Below are 11,925 nucleotides of genomic sequence, written 5' to 3' on the forward strand. Positions count from 1 at the left end.
CACCCCATACATCTTCTTGGCAGCGAAAGTGGATGTGATGTTACGGTGAGTTTGAGCAACAGTAGTTAATCTACATGTATGTGGTGTAACAATTGAACACTCACAGTGTGTCTTGTACTTGCCCTTGTAGGCATGTACTCGCCATGTACAATCGTCATTGACACACTTCACCTCATATTCTTTGCTGCTAGACTTCACAACTCTGAATTCCTTCCTCAACGATATAGCCCAAAGCTTCACAGCATCTTTCACAGCTTCAATGCTAGGATACTTTGCCCCCTGCACAACCTCATTCTCTCTGTATTCGTACTCATTACTCCTAATATCATGTATCACTGGATTTCCAAAACCCTTGCCTCTCCATTCACCTAGCAACGGGTAGTCCTCATCGTCTGATGAGTCCTCACATTCTTCCATCATTCGAGCCACTTGGTCTTCATTCTGTACAGCTTCCACAATTCCAGGTATCCGCTCACCCTCATCAGCTAAACCTTGCGGCTCAGGTTGAATGACATGCACGTTCTGATCTTCTTTTTCTCCTACCTGATCAGCTATACCTTGCGGCTCAGGTTCTGTGACATGCATGTTCTGATCTTTATTTTTTTTTCCACTGCTTGGTTCATATGAGATGATGTACTTGTTGATCCTTCACCGAATTGGGCTGCCTTCTGGTGAATCTGAATTAGCATTGCAAGAGGCCACCCGCGGTCAAGAGCTGCTTGCATGTAAGTCCGCCATTCTTCGATGTTTGCTATAAGCATCAACTCCCAGAAATCCCCTGCAGTTCCCCAATTTGTCACAGTCTGAACGGTTAGGAAATGAGTCTTTGGATTAACATTGAATATCTCGTGAAGCCATTTGCGTATGGAACCAAAACTCCTCTCTAAGGGTTTATCTATTCCGCACTCTCTTCATTCAAAAGCTGATAGATCTACTCCATACGCATCATGAGAAATATATCCATCACCATAATGAACTTGAAAACGAAGCTTGCTCGACATATCTGGACACAGAATCATAATATTAAATTGATTGCTAATCTACTGTTTCAACAAAAATAATTGCTCGACATATCTGGACACACAATCATGCTATTTGTAAAGCGTAGAAGAATTTTGGTTACCTGCAGTCGCTGGCTCGAAAATCCGACAGGGCTTCACCTCTCTCCCTCCCTCTCTGTTTTTTTTGTTTCTGGAATTGTAGAGATACAAATGAGGGGTGGGGGGACCAGCCAACCCTTATATAAGGGAGGGAGAGCCGGCCGCCCGGCAGCCGGGCGGTCAGGGGGGCCGGCCGGCCGGCAGCTGGGCGACCGGTCCCAGGGACCTGTCTGCAATTATTTTTCGTGTTTTTTTTTGCGGAAAAGCCCCTGCCGGGCGGCCAGGTCCCGGCCGCCCGGCAGCTGGGCGGCCGGTGTATATTTCTGTAAATTTCCATATCGAAAATATATTTTTGTAAAAAACGAAAATAAAAAATATAAAAATTAAAAAACCGCCTCAGCGATAAGGTGGGAAATGTGGACCCTGGGCCTTGATGGTCTATGAGCTGGGGCTCAAAGACTGACTTGTTGGGCTGTCATGGCCCAAGCCCTCATGACGCCACAACTCCCGGCTGCTGCTTCGCAGTCTTTCATTGTTGTGTTTAATGGGTTAAGATTAAATCCGGCCCATTTAAATATCAAATATTGCATCCTTCGGATTTCGGAAACTGGTCCTACGCGTGTCCGCATCATGAATAAAATATGGACCATGGTGGACAGGACTCCAGGAGCACTGGGAAATTAGTCTATGTTTATGACAGAGTTATGAGTTATCCTAAGATACCATGTTGAGAAGAACAGGAGAGGTTATTCGATTTATTTGAACAGTCATAAAAAAAAACTTGTTCCGTTCTCAAGTAGAATGAAGTTGTCAATTCTTTGAGAACAAAATCATGCATTGACGGTGTTATAACTTGAAAAAAAGGATGGACTAATAAAGTCAGATGAGATGCACTGCACAAACTCCACTCAAGTAACATGTAAACAGAACAAAAGTCCCCAAATCCACCTATCTGATTCTGACCGGGCCAACCATTTTATGCTGACTGAATAATATTCCATGACCCCAACAAGAACGGGGGAACGAGAGAGGATGCCAAGAGGATTGCGTTGGTGGGCTTACTTGCGGCGAGGATGCACTGCCTTGGCTAGAAATCGGCGGCGGTCGTCGGCTGGAACGTAAACGGCTGCTCGTGGCGGCGGCGGGCGCTCGGAGGAGGGTGGAACCAGCGGCGGCGTGCCCTAAACGAGATAAGTCGAGCAGCGATCGCCCTCTACAGTGGATCCCAAAGGAAAACAATGACTGAAATACCCTTTACTTATTTTTAACTCTTCTAATTAACCTGTCTAACGGTTGGTAAAAATTAAAGGAAAAAGTACCATCAAGTACTATTAGTACTTCCCAATCATCGGAACATGTCTCGCTTGTTGGAGCCTTGGAGCCCCGGGATTGTTGTTTGAGTCAATCCGAGGCCACGTTACTTATGGGAGCGGGACCGGTATAATGTTGAAAATATGCTATCCCTAAGGGTGTGTTTGGTTCAGGAGTGGCATAAGATGGAGCCGTCCCGTCCCGTGTTTGTTTCGTGAGCATAGGAGCGAAGCGATTCCTCCAAGCAAATATTTGCTCTATATTCAGGACCAACTCGCTCCACGAAAACGACCAGACGAGTTTGCTCCCGTCCACAATGTGTCTTCCTGTTTGTGCTCCCTCTAGCACTGTCGTTTCTCCCGCGGCGATCCTCTGCTCCCTGCGACGCCTTCCTGCCCGGAGCACGATAGATTTGAGCGGTGATGCGATAAATCCGACGGCTGCGCGACGAATTGGCTGGCGGCGGCCGCTCAGAGGCCACGACAGCGGCGGGCAGCGGGTGCGCCGTGCGAAGAGGCCTCGCCAATGGTGGGCAGTGCCGCGGCGAGGCCAACGCAATCCCGCACCCGCAGCGAGCAGGGGAGCGCCCCAGCTCTCAGCAGCGGTGGCCAGCGTGAGGAACCGGCCTCGACGACGGGCGGGCGAGCGTGCAGGGCCCGCGGCAACAGCGACGAGCGGTGGCGCCGCAAGGCGAGCGCGGAGAGCCCGCACCTTCGGCGGGCAGCGGTGCGGTGGGGTATGGAGCTTGCAGCGGCGGCGGCGGGCTGGTCCGCTCAAGGAACAGGGAGGAGAGCATGTAGAGGAGGAAGAAGGCTGGTATATGATATGTGGACCTCACAAAACGGGAGCTAATGGAAAATGGAGCCATCCCATCCCTCCAACTATACACAAAGATAGAGCTATTTCATTCCTCTAATCTGGAATGGAACCGTTCCATTCTACATCGCTCTCCAACCAAACACACCCTAACAACAACTCACAGACCTTTTTCTTTTGAGATGATAACTCATGGATTTGGTTGGGCTATCATAAGCCGAGAGCCAAAACTACAGCATCTCATCCATCGTAGAGCGGGCGTTGTCGCATCAAGTAAGCTGGTTTTATTGTGCTTATTACCATTATAAAGTTTCATCAAAATCCAAGTATGTCAAATAAGCTTTAAATCTTGCTCTAACTTTGGTATGGTATGATTTTGGCAAGCTATGAGTTTGTTTGGGCAAAATGTGGAATCCAACCAAGTAGACTCCAAACCACCAACCAAGCTTTTGTCTTGGTCCTGCTTTACTTTGTTCTCCATTCCAACAACTAACTAATCATGAACACACACACACACACACACACACACACACACACACACACACACACACACACACACACACACACACACACACACACCCTTTTGGTCCACCACTGATCCACTGCTAAAAGCAGCAACTAAAAAGGTTGCAACTCCAATACGCCCCGTAACTTCGCTCCGCCTGTTAATTTCTCGTCCATTTGAGAACATTAGTGGCGACAAGCTATACGCTCGACATAATACAACAGATCATTTAATATATTAGGATCTGTTAATATGGAGGATGGGGGATCCTTGACCTTAGTTGTCTTAACATATGCCTCCTTTCTTCTTGGATTAACAGATATCATTTGAATGATCACACCATTTGGAAACAAATCATTGATCATAAATATAATACAACAGATCCTAATATATTCTGCTGCCCTGAGATAGGAGCCTCTTCTTTTTGGAAAGGTGTCTTATGGGCCGGTAAGGCTGCCAAACTGGGTGTGTCTTGGAAAGTTGGAGATGGTAAATCGATTAGATTCTGGGAGGATCAGTGGTTGGGTAATTGTAGCTTAGCAATTCAATTCTGGGACCTTTATGTTCTTGCTGAACATACCAATAAATGCATAGCAGACCTGTGGGATGGAGAAAACTTGAGGATCTCCTTTAGGAGACGGGTCCCTCCGAGATTGATGAATATGTGGTTAGATTTAGTCTCTATAGCTGAATCCATCTCCTATTCGGATGATTATGATGCTATAATCTGGGCCTTTGATGGTAGTTCAAAATTCTCAGTCCAAGCTGTCTATAAGACGATCAGTTTTAGGGGAGTCCAACCTACCTTCATCCCTAGTATTTGGAATATTATTGTTCCTCCACGAATTCATATTTTTTCTCTGGCTGGTTGCTAATAATAATATCTTGACCAGAGATAATCTGGCCAAAAGGTCTTCTGTAGAAAACAAATCCTGTCTTTTTTTGTAATGAACCTAAATCAGTCTTCCATTTATTCTTTGAATATGTGGTAGCTAATGTGTGTTGGTCCTATCTAGCAGACATTTTAAATATCAATTTAGGTTATAATTTTGAATCAGTGGCTCGTTGGTGGGTCAGTAATAACAGACATAAAGTTCTGAACTCCTGCTCTGCTGCCCTTATGTGGTGCTCGTGGAAAACTCGAAATGAGATTTGTTTTCAGGGCAAAATCTGGCTGGGGGAGAAACCGCTTGTCAGGAGGATGGTCAACATGTTGCAGAACTGGCGGATTCTATTCTTGGATGGGGATTTAGAAGCGCTGGACCAAATCCTGATGGCTCTAAACGTCAAGCTGACCCTGCTGGACTCACAATGATCAAGTTTACCAGAGGTGATCATGTCAAGTTTGGCGACATCTACTGGAAGATTGGTCTCTCCAACTGCAACTCAGGACGTCGTTGATGCCTCTACATGGGCGCCTACTACAACTCGGGGCGTCACTGATGCCTCTACAGGGGATCTTATGCCTTGTGTGCTGAGTACTTCCTCTGTAATAAGTATTGCTTTCACTGAGAACCTTGTACTCTGCTCCAACGGGAGCAGCTCTGAACCTAAACGTTAACTCTAAACTCTGTGCTTTGTTTCGTTGAAATAAAGCGGGGAAACCTTTTCTCTAAAAAAGCTATACGCTCGATAGCAGGAGGAACTGTTCAATTAGTAGGCAATTGGGCATCCCAGATGAATGGAATTCCTGTGACGGAAATGCACCGATCCCAGATGAGATGAGAGCCTAGTGAATCATGCCAAGGATTCTAGATGGAGTAAATCAGATAGAGGCTAGCTAGTAGTCACAAGTAACGGAGTAATGGACATGTCCATTTACCTGATTTGCTACATTTGGCACATTCCCAATGGTACACAAATGCACGAACAAGCGTCCGCCAAAATTCAAACTCGAGATCTTTGGCGCTGATACCATATTAAGTTACACACACCAACCAATTCAACTAAAAAACTTATAAACTAATAAGGAAAGATGAGCAACTTACTTATACTTCAACACTGAACAATCTAAACTTCTGATTCTCTTGGATTCTCATGGGGCAATAATACGCAATCATATGTTTGAACTTTAAAGCCCCAAGCCCCAACCCATGCAGCGCATGGCAGGACCCCCAGATTCTCCTAAAAGCACTTTGTTTCATTGGACCTGCCCTACCACTATCTGATTGACGATGGTAAAAAAAGTGGTCATTGCTCTTCCCTTCCCCCTGCTTCTCCCGCCCTGGTTTTGGCTTCAAAAATTCCCGGCGGCCCGGCGGGTGCCGAGCGACAGGGCGAGTGAACACAAGGACATAAAGCGTGGTGCCAAGGGCCAAGTGCAAGGCTGCCCTTTTGTGAACTGTCCTCCACCCAGTGGCGCTAGCAGAGCATGCGCTTGCACATGGCACCATCTCATGTTAAGACGAATTCACGAGTGTTCAGTCTTTCAGGTCAGGCGTAACGATTGCCATTCAGACAGAGCAAGGGATAACATGGAGAGCCGGGAATGCCCAGTTGCAAGGCGGCGTGCGTGCTTCCAGGCAGCAAACGGGCAAAGCTTCCAGGACAGATTGCACGACAGGAAGCCGCGGCTGGGCTCACGTACATGTTAGTCCGGTACATCACAGGGATCTTGATTCGAGAGTAAAAAAAAAGCAATCGGAGCTGCGAGCATAATCCACAAGAGCACATTTAAATAAGGTAAAAACACCATGTGGTTGGGCCATGGCCGGTGAAGAACATGCTTGGAAGTTGGGAGTTCGTAGGTCCTGGGGACCAAACAACTGCCAAGATTATGCTCACTGCAAAACACAGCTCCAGATGCAGTGCCAACACATTCTTCATAATCTATCGTTTCCTCCTGCATTTTGAGGTACCTGAATACTTCACTGTTTGTTTATGCACACGCCATGCCTTGCCCTGATATACATGACACTGTTAATTAGGATCAGCTAATGCACTAGGAAACCTGTCAAGTTATGCTGCGAGCTAAGTGCAAGGTTCAGCCAGATCACCAAACTTTGACCCATCCATGCTGTTCGGTACCACGATTAGTTTAGGCCATGTTTAGTTTCCAAAAGAGTTTGCACAGTACCCGTCACATCAAATCTTCGGACACATGCATAAAATATTAAATGTAGTTGAAAAAATAATTAATTACACAGTCTAACTGATTACCACGAGATGAATCTTTTAAGTCTAATTAGTCTATAATTGGACATTATTTGTCAAGTAACAACGAAATGTGCTACATTGCCAAAACCCAAACTTTTTCACCAACTAAACACACCCTTATTCCTTGTACCATGTTTTTTAGAGTCCAGCGGCCAGGGTGTCATCTCCCTCGGGAAGGAGACTAAAAAACCAAGATACTCTTGCAGCAATGCAGGGGGGAACAAGTGCATGCGAAAGAGACAGATGGACAATGTTGTACACTTGTACTTGCATTTTCAGTTCTTTGTACCTGTACAGTTGTACACATACACGCTACGGTTAGTCATCAGGGTGGGGTCACTGTGTGTGATTTGTCTGCATGATTCCAAGCAAGTCAGGTACTCAGGTAGATAGACAAACACACAAGATTTCTCTGACTGGTACTTGCTATTGCGACTACCCAGTACTTGCCAGTTTGTTTGGTTTAGCAGTACAATACAATAAAATAAAAAAAAACTGTCACAGGTAGTTGGATAGCAAAGGCCCAAAATGTGGCAATTTTCATAATAATATAGGAGAGCAGGCAAGCTGCACCAAGTTGCATGTAACCGAAGCTGAAATTACAGTGATCTTGCAAAGAAGCCACCAGGACTGATGTGAGAGGATCCACACCATACACCTTACTGATGAGGATCTAAGTCAAACACATCAACACCCCGGGAAGCCATCAAACTATCGCACACATTACATAATTCCCTAACCATCAAAATACTAGCTAGACGCTCCACAAATTGCTCTTATCATCTAAGCACATTAGATAGAATAGAACTCCCTCCATCTTTCAGCAGCTGATTAGTTACCAAGCAAAGAAGGATCTCAAAAAATAAAAACCAGCAAATAGGGAGACATGTAGGTAGGGCTTTAACCTAATTCAGTCTCTGGGCTATCCTGGGGGCATCTGATCAGCTCCAAGATGTTCACCACCTCGCTCATGTCCGGCCTGTTAGAAGGAACCTGAGAAGTACAGACCAAACCAAGTTTCACGATAGGAACAGCCTCCTCCAGTGAAAATTTCCCGCAGAGCCTCTCGTCAACGCACTCTTCCACCTTTCCTTCATCCAAAGCAGCCCTTACCACATCGCAGAGCACAATCACATCATCTTCCATGTACTCCACTGGTGTCCTCCCTGTTAGGATCTCAAGAATAAGAACGCCAAATCCGTACACATCACATTTCTCTGTGATCTTCACTGTTCGCCATGCAAACTCCGGAGCCATGTAACCAAGTGCGCTCTGTACCTTGCTGCTTAAGACGTAACGATCAAGCATTGGAAGTAGCTTTGCCAATCCATAATCTCCCACCTTAGCCTCGCCTGATTCATCGAGCAGAATGTTGCTTGATTTCAGATTGTAATGGATAATATCATGCCTGTGAAGATGAACCAAGCTTCTTGCTATACCAAGAACTATATCAAATCTTTCCTTCCAGGACAGGCAATTTGTGGTGGATGACTCGTGCAATTGCATGTGCAAGTTACCCCCAGATACAAACTCGTAAATAAGAAGCTGAAGTGATGGTGTCCAGTAATATCCTTTGAGTGCAACGAGGTTGCGATTGCGAAGCTTGCCCAGCATCTTCACTTCTCTCTCAAATTCAACTTGAGACTTAACCAAGCTTGACACAGTGAGCTTCTTGATGGCAACAGGTTGCCCATCTCGAAGAGTGGTCTTGTAGACAGTGCCAAAACCACCACGCCCGAGCTCGCAGTCCTTGTTCAAAAGAGCATGGGTACTGGCACTGAACTCTGGATTTCCTCCTCCAAACATGACAAGCTTGCCTGCGTTCACGTCAGTTGTGGGAGACTGGCTGAGATAACCATCTGAGAGTTCCAAGACTGCAGCAGAATGAGATCCAGGGGCACGCACTCGGAAGTTGAGAACAGTAATGGTAATGACACCGACAGCAATCAGAGCAGCTGCACCAATTGCAACAAGGGCTGATATGCTCAGTATGGCTTTCTTGTGATGGAGGCCACCATCAGGCACAGGATCGGTCGGTGATATTGGATCGGAAGAGGTGTTTGGGTTCAGCACTATTGGTTTAGGTAGCACACCAGTACAAGAAGAGTTAAGCTTTGCGCCACAAAGGCCAGGGTTGTCGGACACAGATGATAGGGGGATTGTGTCAAAAAAGCTACCAGGAGGGAGATCCCCAGAGAGCTGGTTATGTGAAATATTGAACTGCTGCAGATGGGGGAGGTTAGAGAACAGCTTTGGTAGACCACCGGTGAGCCTGTTCCGAGAAAGATCAACGATTTCAAGACTGGTAATGTTGGCTATCGTTTCTGGAATTGCTCCTGTCAGATTGTTATGTGAAAGATCCCTGCAAGAGATAGTAGTCGAGTATACATCAGAAAATAAGAAGGCTTAATAACATGTAAAAGCTACAAACATTTGCATACACATTGGATTGAATCAGAAAGAGGTTCTTAAACTTACAGTGAAGCAAGCGCAGAGAAATTGCCAATCTGAGCCGGGATATTGCCGGTGAGGGAGTTCTTCCCTAGCCTCAACTCCTTCAATGACTCTCCTCCAATGGCAGCAGGAATGCTCCCATTTAGCCGGTTGGCAGTCAAATCAAGAACCTCCAGTGACTTCATCTCCAAAATGCTGGCTGGAATACTTCCAGACATTGAGTTCCATGACATATTAAACGACTGCAAGTTCTGCAGCTTTGAGATTTCCGAAGGAATTACTCCAGAAAAGGCATTGTTCGACAAGTCTACTCCTTGAAGCACTGAAGAAACATTCATAGGCATTGTTACCACCCCGCTCAATGTGTTCTGTGACACCGACACCCATTGAACTCCGGAAGCAAAGACCCAGCTAGGCAGTCCACCTGTAAGAGAATTCCAGCTGACATCAACATGCATTAGGCTCTTGCATCCACCAATTGATTCAGGCAAGGCGCCAGTGAACCCATTTCCTGACAACCTCAACTCCCTCAATGACATCAACCCACCAATAGAGCCCGGAATCTCTCCGGAAAGCTTGTTCCCTGACAAATCCAGCACCTCCAGGCTTGCCATTTCTCCAAACCATGTTGGAACACTCCCAGTGAACTCATTTGAGCTCAGGTCAAGGTATGTGCAGGTGGAGAGCCGCCGCAGGGACTCTGGTAAATTGCCGGACAGCGAGTTGGACCCAAGATCCACTGACCTCAGCAACGGGCAGTCCCCAATGTCGTCCGGGAGGTTACCAGTGAGACGGTTGCCTCGCAGGTTCAGCTCCCGAAGGTTGAACATCCTGCTTATACCGATCGGCAGGTCGCCGGTGACAGCATTGCCGGAGATGTCCAGCGTGCGCAGTGCGTTCAGGGACCAAATGTCGCTGGGCAGCGCGCCGGCCAGGCGGTTGGAGGACAGGTTGAGCGACGCGAGCGTGGCGCACGCGCCGACGTCTCGCGGGATGTCGCCTGAGAAGGCGTTGCCCGCGAGCGAGACGTCGCGCAGGGCGCGGCACCGGCCGAAGAGCCCCTTCGGGATGGACCCCGCGAAAGCGTTGGCGCTGAGGTCCAACGTCTGGAGCGCCGGGAGGTGGGCGAGCTCGGCGGGCACGTCGCCGGAGAGGTTGTTGTGGGCGAGGGAGAGCGACTGGAGCGCCTCGAGGCGGAGGAGGCCCCGGCCGAGCTTGCCGGATAGGCCAAAGCCGGCGAGGGAGAGCGCCGAGACGCGGCCGGTGCGGGGCTCGCAGGTGACGCCGTCCCAGGCGCAGGGCCGCTCGTCGTCCTCGCTCCACGTCGGGAGGCGGCCCTCCGGGTCCGACACGTCGGCCTTGAACACGATCAACCCCAGCACGTCGTCGTTCAGTCCCGCCCCCGCCGCGCCGCCCTTGGCGCCAGCCACCGCCAGGAGGGCGGCGAGGTGGGCGAGAACCAGCAGCGCGAGAGGCCGCATTGTTGCGACTCCACGGGCACGACCAGCAGCAAGAAAGGGAGAGTTCTCTCTCTCTCTCTCTCTCTCTCTCTCTCTCTCTCTCTCTCTCTCTCAATTTTCTGGCCGTCAAATTGCAAGAGGCGGCCCTGATGTTCCGAGAGACGCCGTGTGTAGGCGATTGGGAGGGAAGAGAGGAGCTTCCAGGGATGGGGTTCGCTCAAATCTGCGGGTGACGGCCTCCGAGCTTCCAATGGCGCCTTCTTCTCTGCTGCAGATTTCAAAGAGGGGAACAGCACGAATGCCAGTGATTAAACAAATTGTCACGAAATGGGTTTCAGGAAATCGCCCCGTTTAGCAGCGGAGGAAGTAGATGAGTACCTGCCGAGCCAGGATGCACCCGTCTACGTCGCCGCCGCCGCCTCGTCGGAGAACGCCATGCGCCCTGTTCGGCTTGCTGATGCTGGTACCAGCTGCGGCTGGGGCTGATGACCGTTGTCTCTCCGAGTCACTGTAGCTATAGTGAAAAACAGTACAAATCAGCCACTTCAGCCAACGCTTTATGTCCAGCCGAACAGGCTAATGGAAGAGAGAGAGGGAGAGGGAGGGGGAGTGAGGGAGCAGCGGGGAGTGGGCTGTGAGCTGGGACTGGAGTCGCGAGTGAGAAAAAGAGCACGAGCGAGCGAGGGGAGAAAAGGAAGCTCCACCAGGCCAGGAGGGACCGGAGCTCATCGGACGTCGAGGAACAGGTCCGCCGCACGACCGAGGGCTGGGATGTGCCGCGGGGACGGTGGCTCCGGCTAAAAGGGCGGCGGGGCGCACGGGATGGGCCGGGTGCATGGACCGAGAGGGCGTCCGTGCGCTGCTGGTTCCTCCTCGAAACTCGCGCGGGTGCTGGAGGGCTGCTCGGTTCGACCGAGGCGGAGGTGGGTGGACCGGTCCGGGCGAGCAGGACCGGCCGTGGGCTCGTCGTCGTCGTCGGGGCTTTTGAGGCGAGCGTGCTGCCTCTGCGGCCGGTGCTGCGTCGGTTTTTTCGTTTTCTTTTTCATACTGGTTTTTTTGTTTGGATAGGTAGAGGTAGAGGAACGGATGCTAAATTATCTTAAATTTAGTTTAGATAATCTAA

At 48.9% G+C, this 11,925-nt stretch overlaps 1 protein-coding gene across 1 annotated transcript; it reads right to left on the minus strand.

The window, feature by feature from the left end:
- Positions 1-7,396: 7,396 nt before the first annotated feature.
- LOC120690794 (probable LRR receptor-like serine/threonine-protein kinase IRK) lies at positions 7,397-11,373 on the minus strand. Its single transcript, XM_039973603.1, has 3 exons — positions 11,181-11,373; positions 9,367-11,070; positions 7,397-9,250 (listed from the first exon to the last, which is right to left on the minus strand). Exons 2-3 carry the CDS (start codon positions 10,821-10,823, stop codon positions 7,789-7,791), a joined length of 2,919 nt encoding a protein of 972 aa, XP_039829537.1. The 5' UTR covers positions 10,824-11,070; positions 11,181-11,373; the 3' UTR covers positions 7,397-7,788.
- Positions 11,374-11,925: the final 552 nt, after the last annotated feature.

This window comes from Panicum virgatum, chromosome 9N (assembly GCF_016808335.1).
Source record: "Panicum virgatum strain AP13 chromosome 9N, P.virgatum_v5, whole genome shotgun sequence".
Lineage (NCBI taxonomy): Eukaryota > Viridiplantae > Streptophyta > Magnoliopsida > Poales > Poaceae > Panicum > Panicum virgatum.

Bases quoted from the DNA above. Each gene is read 5' to 3' on its own strand.
- LOC120690794 (XM_039973603.1), bottom strand. From the start codon at position 10,823: ATGCGGCCTCTCGCGCTGCTGGTTCTCGCCCACCTCGCCGCCCTCCTG. The intron at 9,251-9,366 runs GTAAGTTTAAGA...TATCTCTTGCAG, and splicing joins TTCTCTGCGCTTGCTTCACT to GGATCTTTCACATAACAATC.